Genomic DNA, 18,999 nt, shown 5'->3' on the forward strand with positions numbered 1-18,999 from the left:
TTGAGAGCATACAGTTTATCACAGACAGGAGTGCAGCTGCACATTTCCAGAGGCTGTGATCAGATGAGATGTGGATAAGTTGGGAGATTACCAGGGCCTCTGCCTGGCCCAGCACAAATGCCACTCCCCCGCCCCCGCCGGCACTGCGAGAGTGCCCGTAACCCATCCAACCCATGCTCACAACCCCAGCTTGAGCAACATGCCCTGTACAGACATGGTACCCACACGACCTACCTGGCCCTGAGCAGGCAGGCATCTTGCACTACCCGAGAGGCTTCTCCGATGAAGTGCCCCATCAGCATGCAGCCAGCTCGCCATCACTGTGTAACCCATGCGTTTCCTTACCCGAATTCTCCCCAAGTCCCAAGGATTGGTTCTTAAGCCAACACACCTGCCTCCCACATCTGGTAAATGCTCAGTGTGCAGAAAGGAAACAAATCAGGTTTTAATTAAGGATACAGGCACCTCATGTTAATCTCGCAGTAGAAAGTCTGAGAGTGAAGTGACAAGGCACATCCTGGGACCCTCCCCTCCTGCCACAGGAAGGATAGATGCCTGGGAGAAGAGGGAAGGAGGTTTGGAATAAGGGCTGGGCCCATGAGGTGTATGTGAAGTGGTGTCAAGTTCTTAAGGGAGGCTCCTGAGTAGCCAAAAAATTGGTGAGTCTCAGGTAGGTGTCTGGGATAAGTGAAGGAAGGGTCCAGCCCCTCCCCGACATGGGAACTACTCTCACCATTTGGCAGGTCTTACTGGCCTCTAAGGCACAGACTGGTATGTGTGTGCACGCACAGACGTGTCCTATACTCAGACACAAGATAAGGAGCAATTGAAGGGGTTTACATAAGGTCTCTGACTCTGGGGAAGTAGAGGTAGGCAGAAGGTGAAGAAATTTAGCCACTCACTTCAAAACATCCCTCCAAAAAATCCAAAAGGGGGTAGTATGGTAAAGAACCAGAGGGACTGGGCATAAGCCTAGCTCAGAACCAATCTGTTGGGCACCTCAAGGTTCCGAAATCCAGTTTCTTTACCGGACCCTAACCTGGGCCGCCTGTGATGTGGTTGTGCATGTTGAATTATGTAGAATGATGTCAAGAAGGTGGATGCTCAGAGCATGTGGCCTTCAGAGAAGGGACCCCCCCCCCCCAAGGCCTAATCCCAAAAGTCCTGTCCCTCTGCCACCAGCACCAGCACCTCTGAGTCCATTGGCCACACCACCTGGCTGCTTGGGTCTCTGTGAACACACCAGTGGCAGCAAAGCACCCTTGGCTCACAACTGCGGGATCAGTCCTTCAAGCTGCTCCCAGAAACACTGGTCACTTAGGTCAAGGCCTTCGGCTCCAAGCTCAGCACCCAATCCTGCCTGGGACGGCTGTCAGAACCCGTGTGTGCTGCCTGAAGCCTTAAAGAAAATAGAGACGGTGGCATCAAGATGCAGGAGGGCCAGACGCCTGGCCGGCAAGGCCTGGGAGGGACCGTCAATGGTGTGGTTTTCCATCTCAAAGCAGAGTCAGCCATCTGTCTCAGAGGGAGGCTCCTCCCAGCCTGGCCTGGGACAGTTCTGGCTGAGGGCAGGCTGGTTTGTGTGTCAGGTGTTTGGCCTTGAGGAAGAGAGCACTTGCAACACTGTCAGCACACTGAGCCAGCCCTGTGCTCCAGGCTCTGCCCCAACCTTCCTGGAGGGCACAGGACCTGGGGCCATTTATGCTGGGGTCCCTGGGTGCTAGTTCAGTTGGTCATACCCTGGTTTATTTCTGTATAAGCAGAAGTGCTGAATGAAGAAGACCACGTCGAAGAAGATGGAGAAGATGCCAAGTCCAAACTTGGTTGGGTCTCCGAAGATCAGTGTCCACTGGTCTGTTAACAGCCACAGGGGACAGAGTTTGGTTTTAAGTTGGCAGCTCCCAAAGCAGCTGGAGGATGTGGGGGCTGCGGGGTGATGGCATGGGGGGCGGGGGAAGGTGTCCTCTTTTGCCCAGGAAACCACAAATCCTCCCACTGTAAAGCCCCTTAGGTGAGTCTCACCTTGAGTGCTGGGATTGGATCAGATTCCTAGGCTGAAGGGCTGGGGGTGGATGGGATGGAGAGATATCCCAGGAAGCCTGGCCCCACCCTGTGCAGTCAGCCCACCAGATGGGAAGGCAGTCTGCTGGCTGACTCACCATTGTTGTAGGACTGCAGGAACATCTGGAGGAGGCTGAAGCTGCCCCCAGTGAAGTCCAGAAGCACGTTACCAATGCTCCAGCCCTCGGTGCTTTTGTAGTAAAAGTTCATGTAGGCCTGGGTCAGACAGAGGACGGCAGTGAGGGGGCTGGGTGGCCGCCTCTTAGACCTTGTGACCACCACTTCGAACAAGAACAGCTCTAATTCCTCCCACTCATGTGCTCAGGCCTCAGCATCAAGGAACACAGTGACCTTTGGGCTCTGACAAGTCCGCCAGCAGACGGAACAGTATGGGCGGGTCCCTGTGTCTCATGTTGGCACATAGCAAACAGCTCTCCTCCTCTCACCCCTGCACCTCACAACTGCAAAGGAGGGGGAGATGTTGCTTCTCCATCTTTATCCTTCCCTGTTCTGGGATGAGACCCTATCCTGGTTTTCTAGCAATTGATTTTTCTTCTGGTGAAACCCAGCCTGGACTTCATGTTGTGCTTATGAATATGGGCTGGGGGTCAACTGCCTGGTCTGGGATCCTGGCTCCACCACTGGAGGGAGGTTATCTTGGGAGTGTTATCTTGGGAAGTTGTAACCTCAGTTTTTTTCCATCTGTAGAGTGGACTTGACTACCACCTCAGCTCTGGCTGGGCTCTGGAGACTGCATCTCAGGCTTCCTAGGTCTAGTTCGGGAGGTCCACTTGGACATCCGCCCACTTTCTACTGCCACTGCCCCACATCCTTCCTCCAATGCCAGAACCCTCTGGATTTCTTTGACTGAGGCAACTTCCCTATCACACAAGAGGTGTAGCCTCCATAGTGGGTCTTCTCCCAGGTTTTCTCTACATATTAAGTCCCCTTCTTCATCCTCTTCCACCCTCTTTCATGCTTGTGGCCACCTCTCCAGTCTTGGGACAATTCCAGACATCTCCAAATGGGGCTCCTGCCTCCTGGGTTGACCAGGCCCAGGCCTTCCCACACTCAGGGACTGTGGCCCTACTTCCCTCAAGACCTCCCCCGCAACCCCAACCATTCCGAAGCCTTCTTCCCTAGCCCCCTAAGGCCTGGCCTTACTATTTTTATATTTTAGAATACATTTTTTCTGGCCCTACCTTTTCAGCTTCAACAGTGCTTCTTGCTGCCTCCCGTACTCTCTGCCTATGCTGCTGTGCAGGTTGCCCCTGGCCTAGAATCCCCCTCCTCTCTTGCCCACAAAATTAAGTCCTGCTCATCCTTCAGAGCCTGGATCTGTTTCCATGCCCTCCAAGAGACATGCCTTGGCTCTTGGAGGGCGTGGATGGATGCTCTCTTTCCTGAACCCACGACATACAAGGTTCTCTGTACTGGGGAAACTGAGAAGGAGGCTCCTCCATGGGTAATGGGGTGAGTTACAGGAGGCCCTAGATTCAGGGGTGGAGCCTGCCACTGGCAGCTACTTCACACCTCCCCCTGTCCTGGGCCTTTTAGGCTAAGGGGGAAATCATGTTGGACTCTTAGATCTCCGAATCTGAATAGGACCCAGTACTTGAGGGAGCATGCTGAGGGTCCCTAAGGTGTATCCTGGATGGGACCCCTAAGGAAATGGGCTGGGGGAGGAGCAGGGAAGGAGGCTGCCTCCTCTCACTTGCTCTTTCCCAAGTCTCCTGCCGCTGCTTGTCAGGGTTATCAGTTATAGCAACGGCGGGCAAGGGTGGTGGGGAGAACTGATGTCCTTAGTAAAGATGGGGATGGAAAGACAAGGGACCTGAATAACCTGACTCTCAGAGCTGTGCAGGGGCTCAGAGAAGTCTCTAATGACCCTCAGGTGACTGCTGGCCCCAGGGAAAGCAGTGCTTACTGCCAGCTTTCTGCTAGACCCTGCTCTGGCTGGGCTCAGGACTTCCACTGCAACTTTCCATTCACATCCCCACACCCCAGCTACAAGCTGCCCCATGGGAGCAGAACCTGCACCCTGTCGTGCCTCCCACGCTAATGGCCACGTGAAGAGTAAGGAAGGCCCTGGAGGCACCTGCGGAAAATACTTGACCAGCGTCACTGCGAGCTTGATGTAGGAGAAGCAGAAGAGAAACTGCAGCCATGTGATTACCCCAACTGCAGCCAAAATCACGGTGATGAGCACGAAGACCCATGAGAGCACCAGGAAGCTGATGGTAGGCCAGGACACATGCTGGTTGCCTTGCTGAGGATGACAGAGAGAAGCAAAGGGAGTAGATGGTAGGGGCTGGGGTGGGGGCATAGAGAGCCCAGTACCAGTCACACCCTTGTCATTCTCGGGGTCCATTTCAGTCCTTTTTAGATTTTCCAGAGCTCATTTTCTTCTTGTTCCCACACTGCAGAGCTGGGTGCCTCTCGGAGGCCACCAGGAGCTGGGAATGTAGCCTGCAACACACGAGAGGCCTGTGCCTTATTCCATGATCCAGGTAGACCTGATCACTTCTGGAACCCATCCCTCACCCTATCTTGCCCCAAATCAGGCCTTCACCCAGCTTCACAGCCAAGGGTAAGAAAACCTAGAAAGTTCATGAAGGCAAGAGCCAAGCAGTCCCTAGCTGACCTTGCAGGTGCAGAAGGAGCTCCCCGAAGGAAGCAGTGTATCCACAGGCAAGTGAGACAAAACGTACCTATTGGTGATCCCCTGAAAATTGCCCTAATGGTGCCTTTCCCTGCTGAGTCACCTTCCAGCAATACAGCCCTCCAGCAATACGGCTGAGGCCAAAGTTTCTTCAGCATGGCAAGCAGACCCCTCAGGAGCCTGCTCCCCTCTCTGGGACCCCGAGCCCCAGCCATACCCATTTGCTCATAGTGGCTCTCATTGCCCCTTGGCCTTCACAGTTTTGCCCTCCAGCTGGGGCTGCCCCACCCTGGCCTCTTCCCCATCACCATGGCAACATCACTTAAATACTCTGGACCACAACTCCACCCCACTTCCATGCTGCCCTCCTTCCCTGCTCCTCCCTGGCCCTGTCAGGGCCTCCAGGAGCCGCCTGTGTCCTCCCCTCCTGCTCAGTTCTCCATCTGATAGGTCATGAATGCCTCTGTCCCTCACCCCAGACCTGGGGTCCTGAGGGCTCAGGTTCATGGGTGTCCCTGGTACACAGCACAAGGCCAGCTCTATTATCTCCATCTCAGTGAGTAGACACTGAGTTTCTACATCTTCTGTAAAACGGGAGGAGTGGGGAGCAGGTGGTGGGGGGGTGTTGGCCTAGGCAGCCCGAGGTGGGGTGGGCACAGGATTCATCTCTCACCTCATAGAGGAAACACTGCACCATTACAACCAGGGTCAGGGCGACTGCGTGCAGACTGAAGAAGACATCATTATTGTCCACAGGGTTCACTCCATTGGGATATTTGAGGAAAAACTGCTCCTGGTTGAGGGGTTGGGAGAAGCTTGGGGGTGAGGTGCAGCCCGGCTACCCACCAGCTTGGGCCGGGCTGCAGTGGGCAGGCAGTGCCATACCTTAATGGAGGGTACCCAGAGGAGACCAATGTTGAACACGCTGTAGGCCACGAAGCCTGTCAGGTTCAGGGCCACGAAGTCAAAGCTTAGACCAATGACACTGCAGCATGGGAGCAATGAAGAGAAATCAGGGCAAAGGGTGAGACTGGAGGGAAGAGAGGGGACAGAGCTTCCAGCACAAGGGGAGGAGGGCCCAGGTCTCCCAAGGACAGCACCGCCCTCAGGTCCCTCTGCATACCCCAGTCAATGCCACCCAATCTTGCCCTCTTAGGAAGCAGTTTCCTTCCTCCCTCCCGCCCTTCCTCGTCTCCTGACTCTTCAAGTCCTGGCCCCACAGGGAAAGTCTTGGAGGCCTCCTCCGGAGAGGAAGCATCTTCTTTCCTGGCTCCCAGCTCAGCAGCCCCCCTACGAGGCCCATCTGGTAGAGGTGACTCAAGAGAGCTTGGGTCCTTCCTGCGCAGAGACACAACTCTAGGCCCACTGTGTCTTTAAAGTCAGGGTGGGGCGGCTTCACCTCCAAGGCTGAAGGACCCAGCCTGGCCCTGCTGCAAGACTTGACACTAATTCCTCCAGGGCTGGGTGGACCAAGAACAGAGCAGATGTGGTGGACTCCCCCCAACCCTGCCCATTCTCCCCTTCCTGAAAAGCCCCATTTTGTTGCTTTCACACAGAGGAGCTGAACTGGGTCACAGACCAAATGCCCAGAGCTTCAAGTCCTGCCACAGGCTCTTAGAGCTTTCACACTGGACACTTTCTAGAAAGGGCAAGAAGAGAGAAGAGCAGAGGAGGAAGTCTGAGCCCATGCCGCGTACAGCCTCTCTGGAATGCCTCCCACCTTACTAGCCTCTAGTGACTTCACATCAAGCTTAGCAGGTTACCTTTTCCGCCTCCAGTTGGTGATCACCTGCGGGTAGAAGGAGATGGACCAGGCCACAAAGTAAATCCAGCCAATCACCTGGTTTATGGTGCTAATGATGTCACTGTGGATGACCAGGAAGCGGATCCTCGGGCTAGAAAGAGTTTGGGGACTGAGATGAGCTGAGGCTGGGCTTGAAGGAAACACCCCTGTTCTTAACACTGTCAGCCTCCCGTCTCATTGCTTAAGGCCCACTTGGGCTAAGGTCAGCCTACCCAGTCTGGTTGGAATGATTTCCGTGTAGATAAACAGTAACTTGTCCAACATTTTGAGATGTCACTTGAAAAGAGGTATTTGTCACTCCAGGAGGCACCACAACCTGTTAAGAAAACTGAATTCAATCTGGTGCTACAGTTATTAGGACTTCAATGTCCAGCTCTAGGAGTGATGAGACAGATCACACACAGTCCCTGCCTTCTAAGAGCTTACCAGTAAGAGGGAGAAACACTGGACCAACTACCTGCATGTTCCCCCCACCAATACCTGTGTGTTAGCGGGCCCTCAGGCCTTCCCCTGCCCCAACTACCAGGGAAGGTAGGATAGCTCTTCTCTTCCTAACCATGAGATCTCAGGCAAGTTATTCAAGCTCTGACCTCAGTTTGCTCACCTGTACATGGGGATGAAGTGTCTACCTTACAAGGCTGCTATGAATGGCAGAATGTCCATAAATACTATGACTGCTATTACTTCCATTTCTTTTATAATGGAAGGCTCCTCAATGCCCACAAACGATGTCTGCCCCATGCCCAGTGCAGCTGCCAAGTGATAAAACAGAAGAGGTGCACACAGTAGACCCCCTTCAGGGAGAGAGAACATTTTCCCCTCCTTTCTGACCAATATTTATCAAAAGCTCTCCTCTGAGAAACAGTACTTGGAGGCCTGCCTTCAATATCTGATCTCCCAGTCACCACCACCAACCCCCGACATTCTCAAATCTCTCAAGTGTGGCAGGGAGCAGAATGATATACCTTCCCTGAACCTTCTCCCCCACTTTGTTCCCTGGATATTGCTCTGGGCCCCAACCTCCACCCATACCACAGGCACTGTGAAGATGCAGCCATTAGAATTCAGCGGCTTCTTTATAAGGATCCTGGAAGGTGTTTTTAGTGCTGGAAACCAGGGGGCTTTGGCAGAACAAGTGAAATGGTTTAAGTGGCTGCCGCAAAGCCCAGAGTCCGATTCGTGGCCTGCCTCGTGCAAGCTACATCCTCATGCCGTGTACTACTCTTGGCTACTTTTTCTTATTTTTAACAAGTTTTTTTGGTAATGTTGTTTGTGTATTTGTTAAGTGGCCACTAAGTCCCTTTAGGAACCAGGCAGGAAGAAAATCGGTCAACTGGAAATCAATGGATACAAGGCAGAAGGAAATAGTAACTATCACTATCTTTTTTTTTAATTATTAAGCTTTATTTTTAATTAATTTTTTTAGAGACAGCGAGAGAGAGCATGTGCGTGCCAAGTGGGGAGGGGCAGAGGGAGAAGAAGAGAAAGAATCTTAAGCAGGCTCCACACTCAGCATGGAGCTTGACACAGGGCTTGATCTTAAGACCTTGCGATCATGACCTGAGCTGAAGTCAAGAGTCAGGCACTTAGCCAACTGAGCCACCCAGGCACCTCAAGAAACTTTATTTTAAGAACAGTTTTAGGTCTACAGCAAAATTTATCACTATTTTTTACTGAGTGCTTTCTTTCTACATGCCAGATACAATTCTAGAAATTTTATACTTGCTTTTACTCCTCACAACCCAGTCAAGTAGACATGACTAATGTTACAATTAGGTCTACATATGAGGACTTGGCGCTGTATTGGGTGGACTACCTTATCTGAGATTCCTAGACTGCCTGACCCCCAAATTCTATCTAGTGGTTTCCAAAGGCACAGGGAGTAGATAGGAGTGCTTGAACTGGATGGGGGGTGGGAGGCATACAGGTTGGCCCCTGGAAAGTGGGTTGGCGCCCATACAGATCATTCTATAACTGGATTTGATTCCCACTATATAATTTTTTAAAAAAATTATAGTTGACATACAATGTTATCCACCATTAAAGTTACATAAAAATGAATCATAACATATGTGCAGAAAAGTACACACATCACAGCTTGATAAAGTGACAACCACAAACCAAGATCAAACACGCAGGTCAAGAAATGGAACACTTCCAGCACTCCAGAAGCTCTCTTCTACTCCTTTCCAGACTCACCTGATCCGCAGGGGAAACTGCTGTGCTGACCAACACTACGGATTGGTCTTGGCTGTGTGTGCACTTTAGGCACAAGGAAGCACACAGTGTGGGCTTCTCTGTGCCAGGCTTTCCTTGCTTAAGAATACGTTTGAATTTTACTGGCCGTAAACTAGGTGATTGCATCATTCCTCAAACTCTAAATTTGATCTGTGGATCAAACCAGACCTCAGCTGGGTGCCACAATCTGCTGTGAGAACCAATGGCTTTTCTTACCCTACGGCAGGCTTCGTGCCCCACGGCAGGGGAAAGTTGAGAGAAATGGCTCTAATGAGGTGTGCTGTTCACTAGAGGGTGAGACAGAACTGCCCTCCCACACAAGTCCCTTCTGGGTTGATGCCCTTTATTTGACCACATGCTTCAGTACTGCTTTCATGCTAAGGGCCTCAGAGCCAACCCGTAGCCCATCTCTGCAACCACACAGGTCCTCATGACGAGCTACATAGTTATCCCTGCATCTATCTTGTCTATTTTTTTTTTTTAATTCTTGTTTTTTCTCTACATTGCTGCCTTCCCTACTGATATTTTTAATCTAGTCAGTTAGTAATTGGCTCAAATGTTGGTAAGGTAGGAGCAATGTGTATATTAACAGATGAATACATAAGGGCTATGAACAGTTATCATTAGCATTTGGCCTCAGTTTTTGGAAATAACTTTCAACCAGTAGAATCTCAGAAGAGTGCTCTGCGAACTTCAGTGTGGGCCTAAATCATCTGGAGATCTTGCTTATACGCAGGTTTTGAATTAGCAGGTTTGGGATGGGGCCCACAATTCTGCATTTCTCATAGATTTTCAGGTAGGGATAGTACTGCTCTTCCGCCAATGCCCTCTAAGCAGCCAAGTTTTAGAAAGCCATCTTATTAAGAATTTCTTCTACATTCCCAGAACCATTTTTGCCTCAAATTTCTTGCTACCACCCTCCTCATTCCAACTACATGGCATAAAATGCCCATCCTCAAAGACAAACAAAGCCCAAATCAGAGATTTTTAGAATTATGGAACAGGAGCAGCCCACGGCTTAAAAACAAAGTGGCCTATTTTGAAAAGCACTTACTTAAAAATTATTTTGTTACCCAGCAGTTAAAAATCATTACTTACTTCATCGGGGAGCTCAAGGATAGTAACATTTTTTGAACGAAATGTGATTTGAAAAGTGATCACCAAGGTTGCATTTAATGGATGCCTGTGGAGGATAAAAGGCTGATTACTGCTGAGAAGTTCGACACTGTGAGATCTCAACCAATCCTCTGAACTTCACATCGGGCGTGTCACTGCTCAAGCAAGTAGGGATTTTGGGTCTGTCCCTTCTCAAGCAATTAGTTAAGTGCTCTGTGCTAGGCCCTGAGTGGTCGTGGTGGGGTCCTTGCTCCTAGGAGCTTTCCATCGCTATCGGGAGACAAGAGGCCCACAGGGACCAGAAGAGAGCATGAGAAGGTGGGGAACGGGTTGTGACTGCCAAATGAAGTGTCCAGAGGCCAACAGGACCATGCCATCTGTTCTGATAGAGAAGGCTTTCAAGGGTTTGGGTCTGAACAGAGACCAGTGTGTCCCCAGAAAGCCAGGAGACATGTATGATGGGAGTAGCTGGTGGTGTCCTCAAGTGTGAATGTACAGACCTGGGGTTCATTTGGAAGGCTACGGAAAGCCACCTGAGGATTCTGGAGAGGGGTGATGTGGTGAGGGGATGGCTTTTCAGTTTTATAAGGTGTCCATGTAGAGGGGAGGCAGGAGCTGGGACGGAATCCAGGTTCCTATCAAAGCTTTGGCTCGAGATCAGACTTCCCAGGAGAGGTGAAAAAAGGGCAGAAGGGTAAAGAGAAAAGGACAGGATTCTAGATCTCGGGGAATCCTCATGGCTGGGAGGCAAGAGAAGGGTGTAGCAGTGAAGGACAGGGAGGAGACAGGTTCTCTAGCAGTCTATACTAGGTCGATACCTCACAACTGAACCAGCAGATGTTAGCCAGTAAGACTCTCAGACAAGGCCAGGTGGGAGTGTTGCCATGAATGGGGTCACTTTGGGGTCACCCAAAAAGGTCACTTCTGCTTTTGGAAGCGTTCTTCCAAAAATCTTCCAAGCTCAGCTCCTTGACCTGTGACCTGCAGGGCTCTCAGCAAATACTTAGAGCCTTGGAAGGGACCACTCTGAAGCATCAAATGCTGATCACTCAAGGTCACCTCAGCCAAGGAAAAGGTTCCTGAAACAAGGATTCATTGGCTGGGAGTGGAGAGACTCTAGGACACGAGTCTGCAGATCACCTGCTATCACGCTATCACCTTCCCCTGGCTTTTTTTTTGTTTTGTTTTTGTTTTTGTTTTTTGTTTTAAAAGCTTATTTTAGTTTTCTCAGGACAGAAGGGACTTGATGACCCCATACAGAATATCCACTGGCCTTCGGGTTCTCTGGCTTGTCTTAAAGTGAAGGGGCAAAGGTATCACACTTAAAATATGAACAGAGCCAGGGGTCAGCCTTGACCCGGCCATGGGGTGAATGAACTGGCTGATGACAAGAGTTGGGCCCAGGGACTTACTGAAGGGTGATGCTGATGTTGGCTGAGCTTCCATTTTCCAGCTTCACAGTGGGAGGAACAGTGAGGTCGACTGTCGACTCTAGAAGGACTCAAACAAATGACAAATCATTAGGTCAGAGAACTTAGGCTCACAAGGAAGAACTGGGATGAGGATCCCCAATATCTGAACTCATGAGCTCTAACTCGGGACAACCCCCATCTTCTAGGAGAAGAAATGGAGGTCCTGAGAGGGTGGGTGCTGGGCCTGGAAACCTGAGCCTTCGTTATGCTCTTTCTCCTTCTGCTGCCAGAGAGAGGCAGACATAGGCCCAAGCAGGAAACACTGTAGCTTCTTCTTCCCCACACTGAGAAGCTCTGAGGCTGAGTGACCCAGAGTTTTAGAATACTGGAGCCCAAAAATTGTCACACAGGAATTCAAGCATCAATCTGGGACTGAAAAATGTAGACTTGAACCCCCTCTTCAGATGGGAAAGCACTGGGATTTCCTCTGTTCATGGAGCTAAAATGGCCCTTTAGAACTGGTCCAGCCCTTTTCTGTACTCTCAGAGATACACAGGGCCCAGCTACCTTGTTTCCAAAGAACCCCTTTGGACTCCGTACTAACTTAGCCTAAGCCATTCACTGATCCCCTTCCTGAGGCTGACTCTACTGGGGAGTGGGGGGAAAATGGTGACTACCATGGTCTCACTATCAGTGATTTCTTTTTGGCACTAATTTGGCACTGTTAATGCAGGATAAGGTAGACAAACAGGCCTTGGGAGTGACGGAGAAAGCAGGTTTAGGAGGCCAAATACCCTAGAGCAAATTGGCCATAGAGCCCGAGTGATTTAGCCTCTCCCTGACCTCTTCCTGTGTTCTTTGGGCAGCCCACACTCCCACCCCACCTTACTCCCAGGTGTACTCAAAGCCCCAGTCACCTGTCCACCTCACCTCCCTTACCTAAGGGCCTTCAGGGTTACACAAGGAATAAGGAGTGGTCATGAAGCTAGACTAGGCAGGAAGGGAGCCCATGGGAAAGGAGCTCAACTTGATTAAGATACTCCTTGTAGGGGGAACAGCTGTAGGCAGGGCCCAGGTTTCTCTCCTCCTGGTTCCCTCCAGACAGGAGATCAAGAACTGAGATCAGAAGTTTTAGGTGTTCAGGTTGGAAGGGAACTTAAAAGTTCCGGATAAAACCTCCACTGTCTGATCCCCCTTTTTCATTATTCCTACCTGGAAGTTGCTCTTCCTCTGCCTGAACGTTTCTAAGAACGATAACCTCATCTCCTGCCAAGGAATCGGCCAGCCTGGAACTTTGTACTTCTGGGCCTGGCTCTGCTACCTGGGGCCTTGGAGGGCCCCCTTCCCCACGACAACCCTGCACCATGAATGTGGACAGACACAGGCTCTGTCATGTGCACTTGCAAGTCTCCAACAGGGAGAATCCCACAGTCTGAGGTCTCTAGTCTCGGCACTCTCCTCACATCTGCCTGGCTGGGCCCCAATGAGTGGGTATGTTCCCATGCTGGTCCTGGCAGAGGCCAAGCCTCTCAGAGCTGAGTGGGACAACCCCTCCCTCATGTGTAGCCTCAGGGCCTGGAGGCAGCTTTGGCAAGTCTGTCCCTTCTTTTTCACACTCTTGATAGTAATGTTGAGGCTTTCTTCTGGGCTTGCACAGCTGGGAGGTGGTAGGACTTAAGGTCCCTGTTGTTATTTTCTACCTAGAGTTGAGGACGACATCAGATAAGCAAAACCACTGACAAGACAGTGCCTAGGAAAGACAGTGATGCCAGGCAGCCCCCACATCTCTGGGGTAACCCATAACGGGCCCAACGGTTCTACTGGGCTGTGGTCATGGCAAGCTAGAGATCTGCGTGGCCTTTGCTCTTCCATATTCTTAGCATTTTACAAGAAGAGGCTGTGAGCTTCTGAGAACCAGATCATGGACTCTTTGCTTTCCCCTCACTGAGAGTCCCTGGAGACAACGGCACTCAGCAGCTGAGAGACTGGGCTCTGAAGTCACACAGTCTATCCGCCTTTGTCACTCCTCTGCTTCCTTCCTTCTTTATAACCTCTATGTGGGCCTCTTTCTTCACCTATAAGGCGGAGGGAACTGCACTACGTACTTCACATGGGGCTGTGAAGATACAGTGTGATAGAGTTTGTGACACATTTCTTATGTGGCCTGAGGCCAAATAATTGCTTGCGACTGTTCTCATCAGGTCAACACACCAGGACATTTTCAAGCTCAAGATGGCAGGCAGTTAAGAAAACAGGCATCGTATCCAGGGAAAGTGCATTCTAAAGTTTGCCCTGGGGCAACAGGCTCTGAAAACCATAAGAATTACCAAACAAGTCTTCATGAAATCATTCAAAGTTTCCCCTGAGGCAGGGTATTTTTAAAATTTTTTCTGAAGGAATACTTATTGGCACCTCGCACTGTGCTTCCCATCCCACCCACTCTGCCACACTGCTAACCCATTGTCTAATTATTGTAACAGTGAGAGGTGGGTATCATCATTCCCAATTTGGATATAAGGAAACAGAAACCCCAGAGGGAAAGTGTCTTGCCAACACCGCTCAGAAATGGAGAGGCAGGATTCAAACCCAGGCCTGTTGGGCCTGAGGCGAGCTTCTGGCCACTAGGTGGCAGTGCCTCAAGATTCCACCCAGAAAAGTCAGAGACTCCTCTGCAGTCCTTGATGACCAACCCTCAGAGCAAAGAGAAAACAAGCAGAGTTAAGATTAGAACCCCAATTCTAGTCACTTGATTTTATGGTGTTTACATCATTCTTTTTCAATGATTCAGGAAGGATGCAAAGAAATAAAACGGAGCAAGGATCCTGTGCAGGTCCCACCTTTGGGGATGACTTTTACCCTCTCCTGGGCCGAAGTTTCCCCTCTGTATAACTCAGGTGGTGGTGGCCAGATGCGCTCTTTCTTCCTGGGCTTTATGTAAAGCCTGACAGTGCAGGTGTGACACACACCTGAGCCTCAGGCCCAGAGAATATGAACCAGCAGGTCTGGAGTGAGGCTCTGGAATTCATGTTGAGAAACACCAATTTCCTTTCTTGGAAATTGTTTATCCACAAGGTGTGACTGCAAAGTAACATGGCTGACTATTTAACAAATCTGGAAGAGCCGTCAAGAGGCTACATGACTGTTACGGTATCGCCACTGTGCACGGCTCTCAGGAAGCTTCTGCAGGGTTTGTATTGTGTGTACAAGGGTCATTTGAAATCTTTAGTCAGGGATTTTAAGATATATTAGATTTTTTAAAAAAGATTTTATTCACTCAATAGAGAGGGAGAGAGGGCCCAAGCAGAGGGAGTGGAGAGGGAGAAGGAGGCTTCCAGGCACTCTGAGATATATTTTATTTTTGACAATAGCTAGCTGATGATCAAAATAACTGGCCTGCCATCCTAGGAGTGTAAATACTTTCCATCCTTTTCATTGTTTTTTAGCAATGTTTTCGGCAGTGGGAGAATTGACAGAATGATACAGGCCTCTAATCTAAGGGCCCTGCTGCTCTCACAAACCTCATAAGGATGCCCAAACCCCAAGGTATTTTTTGACAACCAGCCTGTGTTATGTGAGGCCCTTGTTGCACTTGGGCTGCTGCACCCTGTTTCTTGGTTTCTCACTAAGAGAAGGTTTTTTCATCTTACAAGAGGATGCTGGGAAGACTCCTCATGTATCTGAGCCTGACAGAAGAACCAGGTGCAACAAGGTGGTGACTTCGTTTGCTTCTGCAGCATCTCCTAGGACCTAGAATTCCTTCTGTGAGGTCCACAGAGTACAGAGTTGTTGGAGCACCTCAGTTTGACTTTGATGGTACAGGAAAGGTAACAGGGACCTCATGAAAAAAGGCCAATTATTTGCAGAATCATCTGGATCCTTGTGAAAGTCCTGAACCCCATACCTGCATCTGTTCCACCACCCAGCGGTCATTTGGCCAAGGAGCCGCAGACACATGCAGGCCAGACAATCCTAAACCCTTGGCTATGAACAGGTCTGGCGACTTACTCTGTTGCACCATCTCCCTCTTTACGAAGCTGATGACCCACTTCTAAACTCACCACACTTCTCTATGAGCTTCAGGGGAAGAAGGATAAAAATAATCAGCCAACTCCTTATCATGTTCCTCAATTTCAAAGAACTAGGAAGAAAAACAAACATCAAGAGTTCAGGTTAAGTTTGGAGCAATTCAGCAACAAATGGACAATATGCCAGCTGGAATCAAGGCACATAAAGGACGTTCACCTCACGCTTGTGACCTCATCATGCGCTTTGCATCCCCAGCTCAGAGGTGACTGGGGGGGAAGGGGGTGTGGAACACAGCTTTCTTTGATATGTGGAGCCATGGGCTCAGAAAGGCTAAGTGTGTTGTGTAAGGTTCCACTCTGAGGAAGTAGAGAACTACTGATTTTTTCCCTCTTCACCTGCTTCTTGTAACTAGTTAACAAAAAGAAAGAATGCAGTTTCATTGCCTGGGTTTTCTTTCTTTCTTTCTTTTTTTTTTTTTTATGTTTGTTTGTTTTCAAAAAGTTATCCAAACTGTGGTCAGATATTTGACTTGGTGAACCTATGAACCCTAAGGAAAGGAACTGCATTCCTTGTCCCGGGACAAAAGCGAAAGGGGCTAATGCTACCCAAGGATACCAGGTTAAGACTTTCATTTAACAAATGTCACCTTGCCAGGACTGGCAGGGATCACACATGATAGGAACCCAGGGGAAACTCACTGGTTAAGTGAGGGAGATGCACTACGTAACACCTATAGCCCAGTGTACAGCAGATGAACCACAGGTCAAGATGGGGCAAGTCAGCATGGATGTCTCTAACTTGTCTGTACCTGCTGCCTTAGCATGTAGAGCCTAGACCCTCCCACCTGACAGCCTCTGGGGATTCCCGCGGGCACAGCTAGGAGAGGGCTGTGTGGAAACACCTCTCTGGTTTCAGTTTTCCCAAAAGGCCTCAAGGTACCTCTTGATACACCCCTCCCTTCAAAGACGTCTTCCCAAGGGCTCCAGCCTGCCTGATCTCTGCCTGTCCCTGTCTCTTCCAGGGGTCTGTCTTGTCTGAGCAGCTCCCTCTGATCTGTTAGGTCTTTATCTCAGGAGCTTTCACACTTCTGTCTCTGGCCTCCTCTGGAGTCCTTGCCTTTGATGCTGTATCTCTATGCTCTCTACCACCCTCTTTTCTCTCTCTCTCTCTCTTCCTTTTTATTTCTTTTCAGCATAACAGTATTCATTGTTTTTGCACCACACCCAGTGCTCCATGCAATCCATGCCCTCTCCAATACCCACCACCTGGTTCCCCCAACCTCCCACCCCCAGCCCCTTCAAACCCCTCAGATTGTTTTTCAGAGTCCATAGTCTCTCATGATTCACCTTCCCTTCCAATTTCCCTCAACTCCCTTCTCCTCTCCATCTCCCCTTGTCCTCCATGCTATTTGTTATGCTCCACAAATAAGTGAAACCATAGGACAATTGACTCTCTCTGCTTGACTTATTTCACTCAGCATAATCTCTTCCAGTCCCGTCCATGTTGCTACAAAAGTTGGGTATTCATCCTTTCTGATGGAGGCACAATACTCCATAGTGTATATGGACCACATCTTACCACCCACTTTCTGTACCCTGACCTGCAGGGAATTGCTCTCCTGTGTCTGTGGAATGACCTCAGGTCTGCCATTCACTCTTGCCACTCTCTGCTCCTCACTCCTCCCTGTGTCCCTGTCCCATAAGTTCAGGATTCAGAATGTTCCTCAGGGTAAAGTCTGGGTTTTCCTCCGGAAATCAGGTATGAATCAAGCCTAACCAGCTCCTCTCTCATCCTGCAGGAGTGGAATGTGGACTGGGAAGCTTCAATATTTGGTTAGGAAAAGTCCTCTAGCCCCAGGGGCTGAGATACCTTGGAGGAAAGACACCAGGACAGATACACATTGAGAGGTAAGTTGATTAAAATGTCAGAAAAAGGTCAGAGTGATATGTATACACTAAAACTATGTCTTGTGAATGCTACAAGGTAGAAATGGGAGAATTTCATGGCCATGGGCTCTGTCAGCATGGCCCTCTTCCTGTGTAAGTTCTATCTTCCAGGCTCTTCAGATACCATTTTAAGAAGTCTCCCATTCTCAAACCACAAGTTCCAGGAGCAACGTGGGGTCAGGGGTTTCCAGCTGCTGTCAAGTATCTGACTTAATCATGTCAACTATTTTACAACCTGCAAGTCCTTGAGTCTCCTTCTCTTGTGAAACACAGAAAGTGGCAAGAATGTGTGCCCGGGCATCGAGCTCTCTGCTCAGCAGGGAGCTTGCTTCCCTCTCTCTCTCTCTGGCTGCCTCTCTGTCTACTTGTGATTTAAGAAAAAAAAAAAAAAAAAAAAAAAAAAAAAGAATGTGTGCCCGGCAGACAGACTGCATAGGTTTGAATCTGGGCTCCCCAAATGTTAATTAGGGGCTCTACTTAACCTCCTCAATCTTCAATTTCCTACTGTGAAAACAGGGGCAGTGAGACTACATCATGGGACTTAAGTGAAATGAAATGCAAAACATGGCTTGTGGTTCTCTAAAGGGGGACAGTACATAAACTGATTAAATCAATGTTATTAAAATTTCATGATGGTGGGAAGGAGTTCATTAGAAAAAAAAAGTTGAGAAGCAATGTTGTAAAATGATCATTACCGTTGCCTCGGGCACCTAGCAAGCTCTCATAAAGCACAGGTAATTATTTTTCTCAATTCTTTGAAAAGGTTAGGGCCCAGGCAGTTGTCCTCCCTTTCCCAAGCCTGAAAGCCCCTGAATGCAGGGCGGAGTCTCATTCTACCCAGTTCCCCAGAACGCAGACCGGCGCTCAGCACACCAGCGCGGGTTCGTGGAATGGGCTTTCCAGCATCTTCTCCCTCCAAAGTAATCTGCAAACTCTGCGACCCATATTCAGGTCGCAACTAACTCAAAGGCGGGAGGGGGCTTCAGACTTGCACTAGGGTAGAGCCACCCACACCACCACGGCAGCCCCGTGTCTCTTGCCTCCGCTCACCACCACGCGGGCCTTTCAATCTGGAGGCTATAATGGTGTCTCGAGGCCGGGATTCCTGGTAGGTGATGGAACCCTGGCGAGGCTGGAGGGGGAATTTGAGCGGCTGGAGGGGGATTAGACACGCCGCAAGATCCTCAACCGACTTACAGTGCCAGTCTTTAACCCTCTGGGGTTCGGCCGGGTAAATGGAGGGAGGCTGTTGGGGCCGCGCCGACTCTCACCTGAGATCCTCTAGGATCAGGGAACCGACCACACCGGACGCTGGATCCGTTTCGGACTGTACCCGCTTTCCCCGGCAGTCTGACTTTGGGTGAGGGCGGGGCAGAAGTCACCTGACTCCAGCCACCTGATTCTCGGCGATGCACTCTGGGAACTGTAGTTTAGTCTTAGCTCGACAATTGGGCAGGATTGGGGCTCAGCAGAGGGGCCTAGGCGCCTTGGCAGGGATGGGGGCTCGGGTGAGTGGGTGGCTTAAACCACTTTTGGGGACACAGAGGCTCTCGGAGCCCCGAGTGCCTGTCGGCGAACCCTGCGCCACTGCGACGAGTGAGGCCGGGGAGCGAGGCCACTGTTCTAGAACGGCTGTCATGGGGAACTGGGCCCTCTAGATCCTGCCTTCCGCCGCCTCTCCGCCTATGGCCGGGGCTCGCCGCGAGGGTAGGCGGGGCTGCGCTTCCTTTGACC

The 18,999-nt window shown here is 50.2% G+C and overlaps 1 protein-coding gene and 1 long non-coding RNA gene across 7 annotated transcripts; one reads left to right on the top strand and one right to left on the bottom strand.

Moving 5' to 3' along the window:
• Window positions 1-421: 421 nt before the first annotated feature.
• Window positions 422-18,863, bottom strand: CTNS (cystinosin, lysosomal cystine transporter). Of its 6 annotated transcripts, none has more exons than XM_082705830.1 (12): window positions 18,537-18,863; window positions 15,352-15,431; window positions 11,294-11,372; window positions 9,864-9,948; window positions 6,740-6,843; window positions 6,487-6,618; window positions 5,609-5,708; window positions 5,397-5,516; window positions 4,238-4,330; window positions 2,160-2,277; window positions 1,740-1,854; window positions 422-1,399 (listed from the first exon to the last, which is right to left on the bottom strand). In XM_082705830.1, exons 2-12 carry the CDS (start codon window positions 15,410-15,412, stop codon window positions 1,318-1,320), a joined length of 1,089 nt encoding a protein of 362 aa, XP_082561956.1. In that variant the 5' UTR covers window positions 15,413-15,431; window positions 18,537-18,863; the 3' UTR covers window positions 422-1,317. The 6 variants fall into 6 exon arrangements, with proteins under 6 accessions (XP_082561956.1, XP_082561952.1, XP_082561955.1 ...); XM_082705826.1 differs by having other exon boundaries at window positions 4,160-4,330; XM_082705829.1 differs by having other exon boundaries at window positions 11,294-11,381; window positions 18,537-18,618.
• LOC309851075 lies at window positions 15,427-17,889 on the top strand. Its single transcript, XR_014304619.1, has 4 exons — window positions 15,427-15,581; window positions 17,118-17,226; window positions 17,377-17,552; window positions 17,673-17,889. It is a non-coding gene; the product is annotated as an uncharacterized lncRNA (long non-coding RNA).
• Window positions 18,864-18,999: the final 136 nt, after the last annotated feature.

The sequence above is a fragment of the Mustela nivalis genome (assembly GCF_964662115.1).
Source record: "Mustela nivalis genome assembly, chromosome: 17".
Taxonomy (NCBI): Eukaryota; Metazoa; Chordata; class Mammalia; order Carnivora; family Mustelidae; genus Mustela; species Mustela nivalis.

Bases quoted from the DNA above. Each gene is read 5' to 3' on its own strand.
- CTNS (XM_082705825.1), bottom strand. From the start codon at position 15,412: ATGATAAGGAGTTGGCTGATTATTTTTATCCTTCTTCCCCTGAAGCTC. The intron at 6,844-9,863 runs GTAAGTAATGAT...TTTTCTTAACAG, and splicing joins TCCTTGAGCTCCCCGATGAA to GTTGTGGTGCCTCCTGGAGT. The intron at 6,619-6,739 runs GTAGGCTGACCT...AACTCTTTCTAG, and splicing joins AATCATTCCAACCAGACTGG to CCCGAGGATCCGCTTCCTGG.